This window comes from Hemiscyllium ocellatum, chromosome 4 (genome assembly GCF_020745735.1).
Source record: "Hemiscyllium ocellatum isolate sHemOce1 chromosome 4, sHemOce1.pat.X.cur, whole genome shotgun sequence".
Taxonomy (NCBI): domain Eukaryota; kingdom Metazoa; phylum Chordata; class Chondrichthyes; order Orectolobiformes; family Hemiscylliidae; genus Hemiscyllium; species Hemiscyllium ocellatum.
Window position 1 is genome coordinate 85,204,376 of NC_083404.1, and position 19,277 is coordinate 85,223,652.

Consider the following 19,277-nt stretch of genomic DNA (forward strand, 5'->3'; position numbering starts at 1 on the left):
CCTCTTTAGCCCAGTCAAAGATTTGGCAGCACAGCAGTCACACTGATAGTTGTGGTCACAATGAAGATTGTAGGACAATGAAGATAGCACCTCCATTCTGAGGTCTCCTCAAAAACATGGTAATTTTTTTTAACGTACTTTCCCAGGGCTGAGCAGGAAAAAAGCCTCAAAAATTTTGAAATCTAGTTTTTTTTGTTTTCATATATCTCGACCAATGATTTTTTTTTTCTGTTTCTATTGGAGCATGAGACGTAAGATTAGCTTTTTCCAAATTGGGAGTTACAGGGAACCAGTGAACTGCAGTATGGATTTACATAAACTCATATAATTCAAAAGAAACAGCACTTGGCATTTACTTAGTGCCTTTAAAGTCCCAGTCTGGTTCATTGGAGTGTAGAATTCAATCAAAGAATGGTACAGCAAAGAAGGACCATTACGTATGCACTCGATATTTTAAAAGAGCTATCGAGTTCCACTTTCCTGCTCCTTTCTGAAGCCCAACAAATTTCCTTCAAGTATTAATCCAATTTCCTTTCAAAAATTGTTATTGAATCGAGGCAGCTTATTCCAGTTTCTCCTTTACCTGAAGTATTGTCAGCTAGAAGATACAGAAGCTTGAACACATGCACCAGCAGGTTCAAGAACAGCTTTCTCCCTGTTGTTATTAGACTGCTTAATGGACCTCTGTAATTTCAATCTAATGTTAACCTTGCTTATGTGCACCTCCTGTGCAGTCAAAACTTTGTATTCCTCATTCTGTCTAAGCACCCTATGATCTGAATGTTCTTGTTTGTTATGATCTGATTGTACTGTCAAAACAAAACTTTTTACTGTACTTAGGTACATGTGACAACAATAAATCAAGTCAAAATCTAATGTTAAAAATGGTGCACATGAGCAAGAGTCAAATTTTAAGGAATGCAATCACAGTGAATTGTAGGGCTGGACAAAATTGGGAGTTGTTCAGAACATAATAGAATTTAATAGAATGTAATTTTTAAAAATGATACATCTGACCTTTTATATTTGATTGTTCCACCTTTTTGATAATTCTTGCAGTTGTTGATTCAAGAGCGATTTCAGGACATTGAAAAAATTAAAACTATTGGAAGTACTTACATGGCTGTCTCTGGATTGTCTCCTGAGAAACAGGTAAAAATGAAACAGAGTAAAGTATGTGTGAATACTTTATAGCACTTCACATTCAATAAATGAGCATATTGAAAATTTATAAAATAAAAAAACATTTTTTATTATCTCCCTTTTAGCACTGTGATGAAAAATGGGGCCATCTGTGTGCTTTGGCAGACTTTACCATTGCGTTAAATGAAAGTATACAGGAAATAAACAAACATTCCTTCAATAACTTTGAACTTCGTGTTGGTAAGTATAGCTTGAATATTCACATTAATTCTCACGTGAAGTTGCTGTGAAAAATTGCACACGGCTCACTCCTATTTTAGAATTAAAACATTGGGCAGAATCGTATGGAGACAGCGATGGTCTCGGCTGGTGACTAGAGTGTCTTCCTTCCTTCAGGAAGGTCCTCCACATCCGACACCACTCAGGCACTTAGCAGGCCAGCCTATTGTAGAATCGAGGACCCTGCCAAGAGCAGCCAGTCAGTCAGAGGTCGGCAAATCTTCTGTTATCAACTGCAGCACCGGAGAGGGGCTCACTGCTGCTGGGACTATAGCCACCCCCACGCCTCAGATTGAGGAAGGACTCAGAAACAAAGTAATGTCTGGAAGGGGTTTACTGGAACAGGGCCCTGGGGGAAGAGGGATCTACATCAGGGGCAGGATGGTAGTGGTGTGTAATGGTGCTCACCATATCTCCCGCATCTCTCGTTCCTGATTCCTGGTTCTTCGATCAGACACTTTAAACAAGAGACCCCTTAGTAACCTGCCAAAGTATTACACTAAGGTTTATTTGTCATGTTGCCCACAGCAACTCTATGACCCGTACTGGTTGAGGTTCTTAGGCAGGCATTAATTGGACACTTAAGGCCCTCATTTGGCAGCAGGGCAGAAGGTCATTCAACAGTCTTCCAACTGGCCTTAATTGAGTGAAGATGGTAGGTGCAAGATCTCATCTTGCCCAATTAAATTGCCCTTATTCCATCAAATACACTGCAAGATTCCTCCTGCCCACAATGTGTGAAAAGAATTTAAAATGAATATTTTCATGCTTTATGTTAAACATTCAATGATTTACCTCAAATGAAATAAATGAATTTGTGGCAGTACGCAGACTGACACTGATTTTTATCTTTTGCATAAATATATTACAAAATATTTCAGATCAGATCTGATAGAAAATATAATAAAGTACCCACTTTTCTCAATTCTCTTCAACCAATTGCCTCAACCAATTAAAAAATTGTCGTATTAACTAAATAGGTTAGAGACAAAAAACCTGCAGATGCTGGAATCTAGGGTAGACAAGCTGGAGGCTGGAAGAATACAGCAAGCCAGGCAGCATCAGGCGGTGGAGAAGTCAACGTTTCGGACGTAACACCTGAAATGTTGACTTCCCCACCTCCTGTTGCTGCCAGGCCTGCTGTGTTCTTCCAGCCTCTTGCTTGTATTAACTAAATATGGCAAGAACTATGTACTTTCCGTTACAAGCATTCAACTGTGAGAAGCGAAGCTCACGCACTTCAATAATTTCAGTCCGAGATAAGATCTGAATCAATAGTGTCATTTATTTCGCTATTGCAAGAGGGATGTTGTTGTGTCCACTGTCTACAAGGCAGGGACACACACACACACACTGAATTCAACTATCCACAACATTTCTGTAATTTGTTCCTATTCCATCCTCCCATTGCTCCTCCCCTGTTTACATCTCCCACTTCTCTAAGACCGACGCCCATTATTCTTGTTGATCTCTTGCCTTATCCGGCCTTGTCTGTGACAAAATGCTTATTTCTGGCCTCACAAGGCCGTTTGACCACATCCCGCCATGGTCATTGTTAGGTATATCCTCCTTCACTACCATCTGTTTCCCTCACTTGTTATGATCTTATGACCTCATGACTTCTTGGTTGTGGTTTGTTCTTGTTTTTGCAGAAGTGGGAAATAGATGCTTATAACTACTGTTTGTACAGGCATATCTAGCTTAACCCCCTCCCCTCACAGCACCTTATCTATTTGTGTGTAACATCTACCATTGTTTGCAGGCACATTTCATTCTTGTATGCACATTTTAGCTAATACAAAAACAATTATGTATTTCCTTCACATAGTTTTCATTCTTGTAAACTCAGCTCTTGTCTGAAACAATTATACACTGGTGTGAGTTCATTTACCTTGCATAAGTAATTATGATTGCAGAAGTAACACTACTTTACCTATATCCCACACAACTCTTCAGTATGTTATGGATGAAAAGCCTTAGACAATGGCCTTTCTCCACTGGGTGTTTGTGGCAGCTGTCCCAAGCTTTAGTACATCCTTCACTTGTAATATGCCAGTTTGCAGTACACAGTTGAGGATGATACTTTGCTCTGGACAACCAGCACGTTTTGGGCAGACCAAAGAGCTTGTCTTTCGACATGTTGATGTGTCATTGAGGCACAGTTGATGTTTGTTGGTGTGCATCACTGAGACCAGCCTGTAGAACTCAAGACTTGAGCATCATGGAGCTGCTCAGGACAAACCTCGACAAAAAAACACACTGCATCACTCTCTCGAGATCTTCCCTTTGAAAAGGCACAGTTCAGAAGGAGATGTATGACAGTCTCCTCACTGCCACAGCAATTTCAAGAGCAGCATCCTATGGCACAGAGTGCTCAATCTATATGAATGATCTGATGAGTAGTGCCCTTCTCACCACCAGCCAAACTACGTCTTGGTGTTTGTTGGAAAGGTCTGGCCATGAGGCGTTCTGCCAAATGAATTCAGCAGTCTGCTCCGGGATCAGGATGAATCATCTCCTATCCCCACAGCGTCTCAAAGGCGTTATGTGCTGACCACCCCCTTGTGGTCAAAGGTGTTGTTCTATACAAATCTTTTAACAAGGGACAGGTAATATGTATGGCCTAGCTACTGGGATCATTCCATAGCAATGGGGTCAGACCTATCCTTCACAGCACTGGGGACAGGTAGAGCTCCAACATTTAATTACGGTAGACTGGAGGTCCACGGACAGCTTAATACAACCACACACAACGGGACCGTCAGGATGAGACTGACATTGGGTCTGTTCTTCCCTCTTCTATCCAGGGTTTTGTACAAGGTTTCCTTGCTGGCCACAATCCATCCTTGACCCCCAGGTAAGTAGAAGATGGCTCAGGTGACTTGGGGAATGGGCCAGTCCTGCCTATGTAAAGTTATACCAAGACCAGCTCACATCTCATGACTAGGTTTCTACCCATAATCCAGTGGGAGTGGTGCTGCCACATGCCCAGTTTCTGCTTCACTTTGGAATTATACTGCTCCTGGATATTAGCAATGCCAAACCACATGGCCAGCATCTGCAGGTAATTTGACCTGATGGAGAAATAGATATCAATTGACCCAGTTCCTAAAGAGCCTGGCCTCGTTCTTGCTTTGATTTACCTTGGCTCTCAAGGCCACTTTAAACTGGTGGCAAATCTCATGAGCCTATGCCTGACAGCAGGCCTGAGCAGAAGGTAGTGATGCCCTCCGTGTTCAGGGAGGCCTGAACCTAATGGCCTCCACTGCCTGGGATCATCACTTCTGTCAGGCTCACATCCTTTCTGATGGACGTGCTGATGAAGGGCTCTATACAACATACAAATAAGGCGGGGGGAAGAGAGAGAGAGCCAGCTCCAGATTTGATTGGGATGCTTTCTGATTGCCTTTGATTGAGACTGCACTACTGATGTTTATAAAGATTAGTCAAATCCAAATGCAGATTCCCTCTGCAAAGCCTGTTTTGGTGAGCACATTCATCATGTAAGTGGGTGAAATTCTGATAAAGGTTTTCCCCAGTCTAATTTGATGAGGCATATGTCCATCCTCCCTGACCTGCATGTATTCCTGAGTAACGTCCACCCTCAGAGATCTTCCTTCCAGGTACAGCACAGGTCTGGTCAGTGTGAATAACTAACTCCAGAGTAGACCTATTCCAGTTGGCGATGACCTTTGTGTGCTACATGATTCTGTGACCTTGGACAAAATTTTGTAGTCCACATTCAGCAGTGAGATTGATCATCCATTTCTAGTTTCCTCCCTCTCCCCATTCTGCATGTAGACAAGGGTAATGATGCCTTTCCTCATGGTCTTGCAAATACTAACAGTCTAAAGCATACTCTCATACACCTCTAGCAAGTTCTATCTGATCAAGTCCCAGAGAATCAAATATAATGGGTGGCAAGGTGGCTCCGTGGTTAGTGCTGCTGCCTCACATCACCAGGGTCCCAGGTTCAATTCCAGCCTCGGGCGACTGTCTGTGTGGAGTTTGCACATTCTCCCCGTGTCTCCATGGGTTTCCTCTAGGTGCTCTGGTTTCCTCCCACAGTGCAAAGATGTGCAGACAAGGTGAATTGGCCATGCTAAATTGCCCATTGTGTTAGGTGCATTAGTCAGAGGGGAAATGGGTCTGGGTGGGTTACTCTTTGGAGGTTGGTGTGGACTGATTGTGCTGAAGGGCCTGTTTCCACTCTGTAAGGAATCTAATCTAAACTCACTGGTAAGCTACCACTTCTGAGTGTATTTTTCATATTAAAACAAAAAAGACTTCCTAAATTGCAGATTCCTTTTATGATGTGCATAACTGAGAGTTATAAGAGTTGAAGCTTTAGTTTCAAGCCTTAAATGTGAAGAATGTATCATTTGGAGTTTAGCATGTCCTTTGGCCTCCCTGATAAGTTTGCATAAACAATGTCCATTTATGGTTGAAAGAGTTCCAGTATCCCATCAGTAAGTCACCCTTTATTTACAAGTGGAGAATACTTGAGACTGATCCAACCCCCTCAGTGTCAGCTCTCAGAGTGAACAGAACCCCTGACACTCCTGTTTTTTTTAACCAAATCACGCTTTATTTACATGTGGAGAGTCCTTGACACTGATCCAGCTCCCTCAGAGCCAGCTCTCAGAGTGAACAGGATGTCTGACACTCCTGTTCTGTTTTTTTCCTTTTTATTACCCCCACACTCCCGCCTAACTGCGGTAGTGCTTATTTTTTCCCCAGCACCTATGTTGTGTGTGTGCAGGTGTGAGACACAGTGAAAGACACAAGGTGCATGAATCTTTATTCAAATTTCCACCACCAGGAAGATAGGAAACACCGGAGTGGCCAGTGACAAGCAGTGTCCTTCACATCAAAGGGCAATGTTGTGTGATCAAACAGTGGAGGGGAGGGCAGGGATCAAATCAAAATAGAATAGGAGGGTGAAATAATGCACTCCACTCCCTGCGGTGCCCACCTCTCCCTGAACAACTCCAGGGTGTTGGTGGACACTGCATGCATCTTTTCCAGAGACACCCGGGCTCTAACGTAACCGTGGAAGAGGGGCAGGCATTCGGCCCTAACGACCCCCTCCACGGCCCGCTGCCTGGACCTGTTTATGGCCAGTTTGGCCAGGCCCAGGAGCAGACCCACGAGGAGGTCTTCAGACCTGCCCTCCCTCCTCCGTACTAGGTGCCCAAAGATCAGGAGCGTGGGACTGAAGTGCACCCAAAAGCAGAGGAGGAGGTTTTTGAGAAAATCAAAAAGGGAGTGCAAGCGCCCACACCCAATATATACATGGTCCACAGCACCACAGAACAAGCATTTGGGCTCGAAGTCCGTGAACCACTGCAATCTGCAGTTGCAGGGGACCGCTGCGTGCAGTACCCTCCACCCCAGATCTCCGAGAGAAAGGAGGAGAACTCCCGCATAGAGAGCCCTTCACTGAGGATCCCAACCACCCGGTAGCAAATGGGCACGCCAAGGCGTGTCCAGACGGTGGATGAGGGAGAAGAGGTGTACGGTGTGCAGCAACAGTCCGTACAGGGCCCGCCTTTTCCGTCCTTAAAAGGGGCAAAACTAAAATTCCGGAGGCAGCTCAGGTTGTGGGGCACAGACTCCCTTGGGATGTACGGGACCTTGGGGCCAATGTGAAATTCCGTCCAGGCAGGGGTGAGCGCAGACGGGATTCTACTGCACACCTGAGCATCCTCCTTCTGAGATTTTTACTCAAGATAATTTGAGGGTCTTTATTTGTCCAGACTTAGCAGCCTGTCTGGACCCTCCTGCTTACTGTCATCTAATATACATACAGACTGACACTGAAACCCTGGAGGCAGGCAGCATCACATGGGCTGCACAGGTAGCACCCTAAGGGGCTGTCTGCCTCCTAAATATTCAGGCACATCTTCATAGTAATGCCTCGCATGCAGCAGAATATTTCTCCTCTGAAATGTTTCACGTAGAATGTTATATAAAGTTGATATGGTATCAGCTAAAACAACCAAAACCACTTGCAGGAATAAATCACATTTAACTGAGCAAAATGTCTCAAGGTGCTTCAAAGGAACATGATCCAACAAGGTTCAATAGCAAGTCAAATGAGAAAATATTAGCGCAGACAATGAAAAACTTGACCAAAGTGGAAGATTTTATGAGGCAATTAAAGGCGGAGAGGGAGGTGACAGGTCGAGATATAGAAAGGAAATCCCAGAGTTCAGGGTGAGGCAGCTGAAGGCACAGCCACTTTAATGGTATCAATATCAAAATCAGGGATATGCAAGAGGCCATAGTTAAAAGACACAGAAAACCGTAAGACCAGTTTCGATCAGGTTTGGATAATATTAATGCAAATAGTATGAAAAACATTTAAATCCTCAGCACCCTTCTCATTCTAAAGACAGAGCTGAAATAAACTAAGATCAGGTAAGTGGAGGTCTCAATTTTATTTCAATTGCTTATTTTCCATCAGTGGGTTAACCTTTTTGGAGATCATCAAATTTTCAACTCCATAGACTCTAGTATCTCTGAATATCATTACATGACTATGGATCTCTGCCTAAACTCCATAGTATCACAGACGCCAGTCTTCAGTGAACTCCACTCACTCCATGTGATATTAAGAAACTAGCTACTAAGGCATTAGACACTGAAAGGCTACAGGCCATAAGACTGTAAGATGTGGGAACAGAAATTGCTGATTCGACCGATCGGGTCTGCTCCGCCATTCGATAAGATGAGACTGATCATTTTCAACTCTGCTTTCCTGTCTTTTCCCATCACGCTTAATTATCTTATTAATTAAAAATCTGTCTATCTCAGCCTTGAATATACTTAACAATCCCTCCTCAACAGCTCTGTGTTGTAAAAAAAGTCCACAGATTCTCAACCCTCTGACAGAAGAAATTCCTCCTCATCTCAATCTTAACTGAGTTGTCCATTTAAGACAGTGAGAAGGAGAAGTGCTTTTCTCAGAGGGTAGTGAATCTGTGGAATTCTTTATCACAGAGGGCTGTTGTGGTTGGGTCACTAAGGATACTCAAGGCTGAGATAGACAGATTTTTAATCTGTAAGGGAATCAAGGGGATAAGGCAGGAAAATAGGGTTGAGGATTAACAGGTCAGTCATATTCTCACTGAATGGACTCAGTGGGCTGAAAGGCCTACATCTATTCTTACGCCTTATGGTATTATAGATATCGAGTATTCAAATCTTGTTTGAGACACGTTATAATTAAGGTCGACACTGTTAACATGAACATTATTGTGTTACACTTGAATGAAAGATAAGAAAATAAAAAAAACTCATGCATGCTGGTTTCTTTTGATTTCTGATTAGCCTGATATTTTGCCAAAGAAAAAATGGGTTTAATTCACTCAACAAAAACAATAACGAGACACTTTGTCCTTAAAAGAAGTTTAATTTGCCCTTTGGTCATGGAATAATGTATTCTATCCTTCTAAGCTACAAATGGCATGAGCAATCCACTTGGAAATGCTAACTTTACGCGCTGGATTTTATTGTCCCCAATAAAATCCTCATTGGCATATTATGAGGATTTCAGCCTTGTAATATGCCATGGTCACCTGCCCTCCACACACACCCTTGCTGTCACCATATTTTTATCAGTACATGTCAATAGGTCAGTTGTGACCCTTAAGTGGTAAATGAACTGGTGACTTAAAAGCTTCATCATACTGTCACTAGGGCCAACCAGTGGGGGAGGGGTCCAGCTTTTACTGCAGCTGTTGAAAGCAGACAAGAGGCTTTGGGGTGCCTCATTAACTGGAACCCCAATCTCCCACGTCTCCAGTTCCTTTGAGCCCCTGGCCTGCCTGCTCTGACCCCGACACATTTCGTGCATCAATCCCTGCTCACTTTTCATTACAGCTCCAGCTCTCCAGTGTTTGAGACTGTTATAGTCCTTACTGTGGTAACTACTTCAAGAAATGCTGCTGGGACCAGGGAGCTGCCTGCCTCACTCGGGTACCCACGTCACAGCTCAAAACATTCACCTTCCCTCCAAGCTTTCAAGGCCTGTGGGGAAAGCTTTTCATTGGGTGCTCAAGGACTGTAATATTTACTGGGGTTAGCAGTTGCTAATCTAATAACAGATTTCGCTGTGTAAAAATAGTCCTCTCCAGTATCATTGTTAACCTGGAAATAAAGTTTAACACCAAATCTGAGGATTTTTTTTAAACAGTAAAACACAACATATTGTTTTAATGTAGCAGTTTCTAATATTTACTGAAAAATGTTTTTTTATTGTTTGATGTGTTTTATGATGTAATGATGCAGTTAATGTCAAAAAAAATCTAAAATTTGGATAGACTCCCCAAAACAAGTACCAGGACCTCAATTAGCAAGTACTCTATACCCATTCAGCGTCATGCAGGTAACTTTTTATGCTACCCACTGATTGGATAATATTGGCTTGCAACCCAGCAGTAAGTGTGCTGCTGATTGGCTGAGATAAAGAGTGCTAATTTTATTCAAGGCTAAGACCTTTTATGTCTAGCCTACACTATTTAAACCCAGTCTGCATTGCAGCCAGTACTGAAAATGGCTGGAGAGGAATCTCTAGTACACATTAGCGAAAAGATTGGCAAAGAGTGAGCAGTCAGATTGGCTGATACAGTACTCAAGGCCATGGTGTTGGAGATGGACAAGTGGCAGCAGATCCTCTTCTCATCGGAGGCCCTCCAAACAAACACTTAGAAGGCAATGGGCACAATCATGGAGGTCAATATTAATAATCTTACTTCGATAGAAGTTTAATGACCTCACAGGAAATTTATTTTCAAATACCATCTACTTAAAACTGAACCATGAGCTTCACACTGTACCTAATAGAGCATAGCACATTGTTCACCTGCGAAGAACCTCTAGTTCATCCTCCTGCCCCTTACCTCTGTTGTGAATCTCGTACCCTCATCTCAGTTTGCACACACTACAAGACATTCAGCAATGGCAGCCACATCACCTAAACGGTTTGCACCACATGTACTAAGACAGTTCAATCTCTCTTTCATGATAACATGGCACAGAGCTGGAACCAGCAGGAGCTAAGCAGTGAGGTCAGGCATGAAGAAGAAGTTTGAGGTATAACTGGAGCAGCTGAAGCCATGGCCAGTGGTGGTGCTGAGAACAAAGCAAATGATCTGATTTCCAAACCCAGTTTGTTTTCTCACATCTCACTTCTGTCTCATTTCACAATATATTTTGGTTTGCAAGCTGCCTTTGGTGTAAGCATGCACCTCTTGTTTTTCCTTCTTTTAAATATCCAAGATCTGCTTCTTGGTCAGACACTGATACCAACACAGAAATACTAAAACGATTAGGCATTGTTTCTGAATGAAACACCATCATTAGATCTCACACAGCCAGCAGCAGTTCATGTATGAGGTAGCATGTATAACCTAGTCAGTGATACTCAGTTTGGATTCCATCTGAGCCACTCAGCTCCTGCCCTCATTACAGCCTTCAAACATGAACAAAACACATGAAATACAGATGTGATGTTAGAGTGACAGCCATTGACATCAAGACCACATTTGATTGAGTGGGACATCAAGAGGCCCTGGCAAAACTGGAATCGATGTGTATCACGGTGCAAGCTCCTCATTGATTAGAGGCATAGCTGTCACATAGGAAGGTGGTTGTGGTTATTGAAGGTCAGTCATCTCAGCTCCAGGACATCCCTGCAGGAGTTCCTCAGGGTAGTGTCCTCAACCCAAACATCTTCAGTTGCTTCACAAATGACCTTCCCTCCATCATAAGGTCTGAAGTGGAAATATTCACTGATGGTTGCACTATGTTCAGCACCATTCGTAACTTCTCAGATACTGAAGCAGTATTCAAATGCAACAAGATTTGGACAATATCCAGGCTTAGACTGACAAGTAGCAAGTAAGATTCACACCACACAAATGCCAGACAATGACCGCCTCCAATAAGAGACAATTGAATGACTTCACCTTGATACTGAATAGTCACTGAATCCCACAATATCAATATCCTGCCATTACCATTGACCTGAAACCCAACTGGATTCACCATATAAAAACAGTCGTTACAAGAGAAGGTCATGCTAAGTAACTCCCTTGCTGACTCCCCAGAGCCTGTCTGCCACCTATAAGACAGGAGTGTGATGGAATACTCTTGCCTGGATGAGTGCAGCTTGAACAACAAGAAGTTTGACACTATCCCAGGAAAAAGCAGCCCACTTGATTGGCACCACATCCACAAACATCCATGCTGTCTGCAACCAACTCCCTCCTGGATGGTGTCAAGCTTCTTGAGTGTTGTTGGATCTGCAGTTCTCCAGGCAAGTATGGAGTATTTTATCACACTCTTGACACTTACGGTAGAGAGGCTTTGGGTGCTGCCCTTGTTATATTATCCACAACCAGTTGAAATCCTCCAATTTACATTATTGCATTGATCATTTAAATATAGTAGTTGTTGGTGGATAGAGAGCAAAGGCTGTACTCAAAATCAATTACTGCTGGATGCAATCAGGAAAAAAAACAGGGATATACATTTCCCAAACAATGGGAAGAAAGTAACCTCTGCTTTCACCAAGAAGGCATGGTTCATGTAATTGAGGAAGCGAGTAGCAGGATTTTAGGGAGTGTAGGGCACTATTTAATGACCATACCAAGTCAAGAAAAGTCAATACATTTGCTCGTTTGTATTTTTGGTTATCCAGCCTTCGCTTTCTGTGTTCGTCATCAACCTCCCTTTTCCTTGTGAATTTCATTCATTTTTACCCCTCCTGTGCTTCTTTTGTGCATGTTACATTGTCACTCTCACTGAATGCACTGCATCAATTGGGTGAAAACCTGACTTTCGCTCCCAGGTCTGTTTGCTCACCTCTAAAAGGAGAAGAGAAGGCAAAGAAAAGGGAGAGAGGTGGCGCAATCTGATTTCTTTAAGTTGGCAATGGAGAAACATGGAATTTACAAACACCTAGAGACAGTATCACAATGCACATGTATTCTTTGATTAGTGATCAAACTGAGCAGCCTGAGTATGGTGACTGTCAAGATTATGACTTTGCAATGATTAAATCACAACCCTTTATTTTGTCTTCACAGGTGCAGCTATTGTCATTGGACATCCATGAGGATGAGTCCTTAGAGGACCTCACTCCTTCTGGAGATGCACCACCACAGAAGGTGCAACCACACACACTAGCATGGTTCTATTTAGATAGTTTGCCAGATTTTCACCACATGTGCATGAATGGAAGTAGTGGCAGAGACAGTAGTGGATGATCCAGGTCAGGGAACACAACCCACTCTGAGAACATCATGGGGTTGTCACAGAGAAGTAAAATTCAAGAGACACATCAGCAGCCTAGAAAAGTATTAACAGATGTGCTGCATAAACTCTCTGTCTCCACTGTACTGATGGAGACCAAAGAGGAGCAGAGTTGATGATGCAGTGTCTGCCTCATCCAGGAATGTGAAAAGGTCTGCCACGGAGAGGAAGCTCACCTCATGGGAGCTTTGAACATCCTCCGAAATGAGTTCATGCAGGCGATGACCATAGCTGTGTAGAGGCCAACAAATGTGACCTTAAAAAGTGCTACTGATTGCTGCCAGGTTGCAATACATATTGGAGAAGGTGAGGACTGCAGATGCTGGAGAGTCAGAGTTGAAAAGTGTGGCTCTGGAAAGGTACAGCAGATCAGGCAGCATTAGCCTTTAGGAGGGATGATGGCAAAAGTGGGTGTGGAAATGGGAATTCTACTCTTTTCCTGATTCTTCTCTCTGTCTCAGTACCTCACAGTACTTAACTTCATCTTCTATTTTTGGGATGACCTTCAGAGGGCATGAGCCAATAGTTGTTTCATTGCTGGAATATCTGGCAAGCCTCTGGTTCCTGGTGGGATGGGTTTCTCCATGTTAATTTGCTCTGGAGGAAATCTGGTGCACAGGTACTGACAAGAACCCCTTGATATGATTATGAACCAGTTCTGGATTTTTGGACAAGCTCATAATGCTTTATAATATTGCCAAAAATGTGCAGTCAGTGGAAATCAGCCAACTATCCTGAGCTATTGTGATTGTGAGGCAAATTTTGTTGGAACTTGAAAGCAATCGTAAAGAATCTGCTCATTATATTTATGAGGAGCCGACTGGGAGTCACTGAATATCTCTCCAGTCGTGCCCTGGAAGAAATCAGTGGTGAAAAAGTGCAGGCAATTGGTCAGTGTTGGAGCTATGGTTAATTTGTGGCCACTGGGGCCAACAGTGAGCAGCACTTCCTGTGGAAGGCTGCAAGCTGCCACCACCTCACTGTGACAACTTCAACCTGAGGAAGTATTACTTTTCCAAAAGATCAAGGAAAATGAGCCTCTGTCTGTAAAGGCTATGACCTGGCTAGTGTCTCACGTGACATCAGCCTTATGTGACTGTCTTTGTGGAGTTTGTATGTTCTCCCTGTGTCTGTGCGGGTCTCCTCCCACAGTCGAAAGTTAGGTGAACTGGCCAAGCTAAATTGCCCATAGTGTTCAGGGATTTGCTGGTTAGGTGCATTCCAGGGGAAATGTAGAATGCTAGAGTAGGTGAATGGGTCTGGGTGGGTTACTCTTTGGAGAGTCAGTGTGGACTTTTTGGACCTAATGAGTTGTTTCCACTCTGTGTGGATTCTATGAAATATCGCAGATTCTTCTCTCTTTTCATTTGGTGTCAAACACATCCAATATACTTTCTGTCATGATCTGATCACTTTGAAATCCTCCAAGATTGTAAACAGCTGTACCTAAACAAAAGCTCTCTGATAAACATTTGCCTGAAAGAAAGGAGACAGTGGCTACTATAAGCGACCTTTCATTCAGGTGAAGAATGGCATGTTTAAGCCTGAAATAGCTGATACATACCTACTATATCGCAATAATTAATTAAACAATTTTACATATGGGTTTCTTGACAACATCAAAATAGGTCTCCATGAAATCCACAGTTGGTGCATTGTATCCTGACTGAGTGCCCGCTCTAAAAATGCCCCAGATTTCATTCGTTGTTGGATTTTGCTTTTACTTTTATACTTTAATTCTCCATCTTTTACTTTTCTCTTTTAATTTTTTTTAACCTCTCTTTTTGTCATCTTTCTTTCTTTTTTTTCTGCACGTGATTTCCCATTGAATTAAATAATCTCACAGATACTTCCGGGTTTAAATTCTGTGCTGAAACTGCTCTACTCTTTAAACATCTTTCAGTCTGTTTGATTAAGGAGTTACAGGGTTGCTTGCTCTGTTCACAATGGTCCTGTATGTTCTGTAGAGGACGCTGTGCATTTTAGATGACACGAACTTAAGGTGTAAACACACATGAAAAGGCTGGCACAATTAAGATCAATTGGCACTTCCATTCAATGAATTATTTAATGTGTAAAGTCATGTTCATTCACTTAAATGTGCACTTGAACAGATATTCATTCCATTGACCCACATTGTTTTTTTTAAGTATGTAATCTCAATCCATTATTATTTAATATAAATATTTATGCCCTTTTTGCATTATGCTGTAACTTCATGGCTGCATAGTCATTGGATCTTCCGCACAGACAAATACTAGCACATATAAATATCTAAATAATTTTAATTTTGCTATCACAAGTATCACCTTAAATCACTCACACATTTGTTTCTTACTTCCAATTTACTGTCATTCATTAAGCATTACAGGGACACCAACTGGCAGATAATATGTACTGCATGAAACATCTGACAATCTGATAACCCTCAGTTTTGATCAGACTGAACTATTCTGATTGGTGAGTTTAAAGGTTGTGTCCATGAGTTGATTTACTTGGTCAAAGTCCCTGTGGAGCCTAAGGAGGACTGGAGCTTGTGATACAAAAGGATAGTTGCTTGTGATTGCAGAAAAATTCAAAATTTGTCAAAACTTTTCGCCTTGTACTCATCTGGACAATTCTCAAGAAATATCAAAGGGGAAAACCAGCAATCCTAGTGTAGAAGAAGGGAATGCTAATTGGTTGGCAATGATTCTGATTGGTGAAAGGATTTCCATGGAAAATATACCGATTAATGTTGATTGACAGTTAACAGTCAAGCTTTGTTCAAACTAGGCAGATAGACTCTAATTGGTCATAAAATGAACCAGTGAATGGCCATCACCTATTTTGTTGAGTTCAAACACACATGTTGTTCTGTCTGCAAAGAACAGGCCCTATGTATTAATATTAGGTAACTTTTCATATATGCAAGTGTGCCACACTGCAAGCCTGAATGATAAACCTATGACCAATGACCCTTACCAAAAGAGTCAACCTGCAACAAAGTCAATTATAATTACCAACAAAATCTGGCAATCAGCATTCATGACTACGGTCTCCATGGCAATGCCAACCAATTAGAATCATCATAGAATGCTTATGGTGTTGAAACAGGCTCTTCGTCCCAACAAGTCCCCACTGATCCACTGAAGAGTAACCCACCCAGACCCGTTCCCCTACTCTAATATCCTATATTTATCCCTGATCAATGCACCGAACCTACACATCCCTGAACACTGTGGCAAATTTAGCATGGCCAGTTCACCTAACCTACATCTTTAGACTGTGGAAGGAAACTGGAGCATCCAGAGGAAACCCACACAGACACGAGGAGAGTGTGTAAACTCCATACAGACAATTGCCTGAGGCTGGAATCGAACCTGACTCCCATGCGCTGTGAGACAGCAGTGCTAACCACTGAGCCACTGTGCTGCCCAAAAATTCGCATTTTTCCTCTCTTACAGTATAAATGTTGGTTTTCCTCTTGGAAAGGTGAAAAATGAAAAGTTTTAACAAAATGTGTCTTTTTCAGCAATACTGAACCAATAGCTAAATTGTTGCTACAAACTTTGAATCCTAGATGAGGACTTTGTCATGGAACAAGATTGGGGGCTGACAAGCTCCTGGCATCAATGTTAGATTCTGAAATTCTAACAAGTGGATTTGAAGGAAAAAGATTGTTCAGTTCTTGAATAGTATTAAACCTATTGAATATGAACCAGCCTTTTCAACTCAAATACGAACAGTTCCCAATAGACTTTCATTTTCAATGATGACAAGTGAAAAAACCAGACAGTAGATAAAATTTGTACTAAGACTGCATGAAGACCTGCCTTTATCACTTGGACAATATTATGCAACCTTTCCCAGAGTGAGAAGTTTTAAGTGAAAGAATAACTAGACATCCTGAAACGCAGCTGTAACATACTATTTGACCACAAATATTTCAGAGGTTTACATTAGTAGTGAGATATCTATGTGTTCCTGAAAAGCAAATCATCCTTTAGATGTTTTTGGTGAGTTTTGTGTAGTGTTACAAATTATTTTAATTCATTTCTTACCTATGTTCTAAGAGTTATATGGTATATATCGAAGGTATTCACTGTGTGGTTTAGAGAAATTAACTGTGTGTTGATTCTGAGTAAAATGGTTTTTTTTAAGTTAAAACATATTAGTGCTGTGAAAAGGTTGCTGAATGAAAAAAATTGTAGATGATGCTTTACTTGTTTTCCGTTTCTTTTTAAATAGTAACTAATACATTTCCTGATGAATCAGTATCATGCAATACCTCACTTGGATATTCAGTGATACAGACGTGAAATATTCCCTGTTCAAACACTGGTCTGTTCTGAATTTCTTATCCAATTGGGATAGTAATTGGACTCAGTTTCTGGCTTTAGAAAGGGCTAAAACACAAACAGCCTTCCAGTTATGATTTGGGATTACTGTTCATTAACTCTGCTGAAATGTATCTCTGTATTTACATCAGGTCAGGCGCAGACAAGGCTCAGCTCTAATATGTTCAATTGTCAAATAATGTGTCAGTATTCATTGTCTTGGATCAAAAGAATTAACCACTTTGACAAAGCTATTGGAGAGTTTTTAATTCCCATGATGCTTTATTACGTCAGTAAAAGTGTGTGATAATTGTGCGTGCATGGCATGGCTTAATGATTAATTATGTCCCATTACAGTTAGTGGAAACTCAGCAGGAGTTGATGCATTATTACAAAGAGAATGGTAAGGGCGTGGGATGCCCTACCTGCTAATCTAGCCAACTCAGCCACATTAGGGTAATTTAAACAATCCTTAAATAAGTACATGGATGATTTTGGGATAGTGTAGGGGGACGAGCTGAGAATAATTCACAGGTCAGTGCAACATCGAAGGCCAAAGGGCCTGTTCTGCGCTGTATTGTTCTATGTTCTATTTATGTGTGTAAATAATTTACTTGGTCATGCACATTTACTTCCAGGTATTAGCCATGGCTCAGTCGTTGCAGGAGTTATTGGCGCTAAGAAACCTCAATACGATATCTGGGGTAAAACTGTAAACTTAGCAAGCCGCATGGATAGCACAGGCATTAGTGGCAAGATACAAGTGCCTGAAGATACATATCTTATCCTGAAGGACAAAGGATTTGCCTTTGAGTACAGAGGTGAAATATACGTCAAAGGGATAAGTGAACAAGAAGGGAAGGTAAAAACATTCTTTCTTCTGGGAAGAGTTCTGCCAAATCCACTTATATTGCAACCAAGAAAGTTAACTGGTCAATACTCATTAGCTGCTGTTGTTCTTGGACTTGTACAGTCTTTAAACAGACAAAAACAAAAGCAAATTCTGAATGAAAATAAGAACACTGGCATAATTAAGGGACACTACAACAGGAGGATATTACTTACTTCCAATGTACCTGAAGCAGTGACACAAGTCGAAGACTCAGAAAAAACTGAATTGCCATAATTACAATTTAATTGTTGAAATTTTGTATTTCTTTTATATATTATATATATATAAATAAAAAGGTTTACTTTTTTAAAACTGGTCTAGTGTTTTAAAGCCTGCATCTTTACACTATTGAAAAATCTCCAAAGCCAAAGAAGTTCAGGCTACACATCTCTGTTCAATGGTTAATAAGAATTCTTAGCCACATTAACACCACAGATGAGTTCATGCATTTCATCACCATGTTCATGGACAAATCTTTACAAAATAGTTGTGCTCTGTTGCTAGAACTACAGAAATATTCCAGTCCTATTAAGAAAAAATTGAAGACAATATTAATGGTTACATGGACAAATGTGGTTTAATAAGGAAAACTGTTATGAATTTGTTAAAGACAAATCAAATTTTAAATTGAGTTGCTTATTAAGAGTAAGAGTGAATTCAAGAAGGTAATGTGATTGATGTGACATATAGAGATTTCCAAAAGGCATTTAATAACATGTCACAAAACAGGCTTGTCAGTAAAGTTGAAGCTAGTGAAATATAAAAAGATAGGGGCAGCAGGGGTGCACTGTTGGGTAAGTGACAAGGAATAGACAGCAATGGTGAATTGCTATTTTTCATACTGGAAGAACATTTTTAAGGGTCCCCCTGGGGATCAGGATATTAACTATGTTTCTCGATCAATATTAATGACTTAGACTTGAGACACAATTTCAACATTTGCAGAAGGCATAAAACCTGGATATCTTGTGAACTGAAGAGTATACTGATAGATTACATGAGGGAATAGGTTGGTGAAATATGTGGAGAAATAGGTGAAATTTAAGACAGGAAAATGTGGAGTGATGTACTTTAATAGGAAAAATAAGAAAGAGCAATATAAAAAAGGATACTAATCTAAACATGGCATAAGAACAGAGGAACAAGGGAATTCATTTGTACAAATTGTTGAAGATTGCGAAAGTAGTTAATAAAGTCAATTGGATTGTGGACTTTATACATAAAGGCAGGTGTTGAAACCACTCCACAGAGGTAGGTATCCCATCATTGGGTTACCCTTTATTTACATATGTAGAGTCTTCAATATAGATCCAGCTCCCTCA

At 41.3% G+C, this 19,277-nt stretch overlaps 1 protein-coding gene across 1 annotated transcript in view; it reads left to right on the forward strand.

Annotated features, from left to right (window-relative positions):
• Positions 1 to 18,189, forward strand: part of adcy8 (adenylate cyclase 8 (brain)) — a 108,858-nt gene extending 90,669 nt beyond the window's left edge. The window contains exons 16-18 of the mRNA XM_060824370.1: positions 1,060 to 1,152; positions 1,269 to 1,383; positions 17,702 to 18,189. Coding sequence (XP_060680353.1) covers positions 1,060 to 1,152; positions 1,269 to 1,383; positions 17,702 to 18,189 — 696 coding nt within the window. The remainder of the gene's footprint in view (positions 1 to 1,059; positions 1,153 to 1,268; positions 1,384 to 17,701) is intronic.
• The last annotated feature ends 1,088 nt before the right edge of the window (positions 18,190 to 19,277 follow it).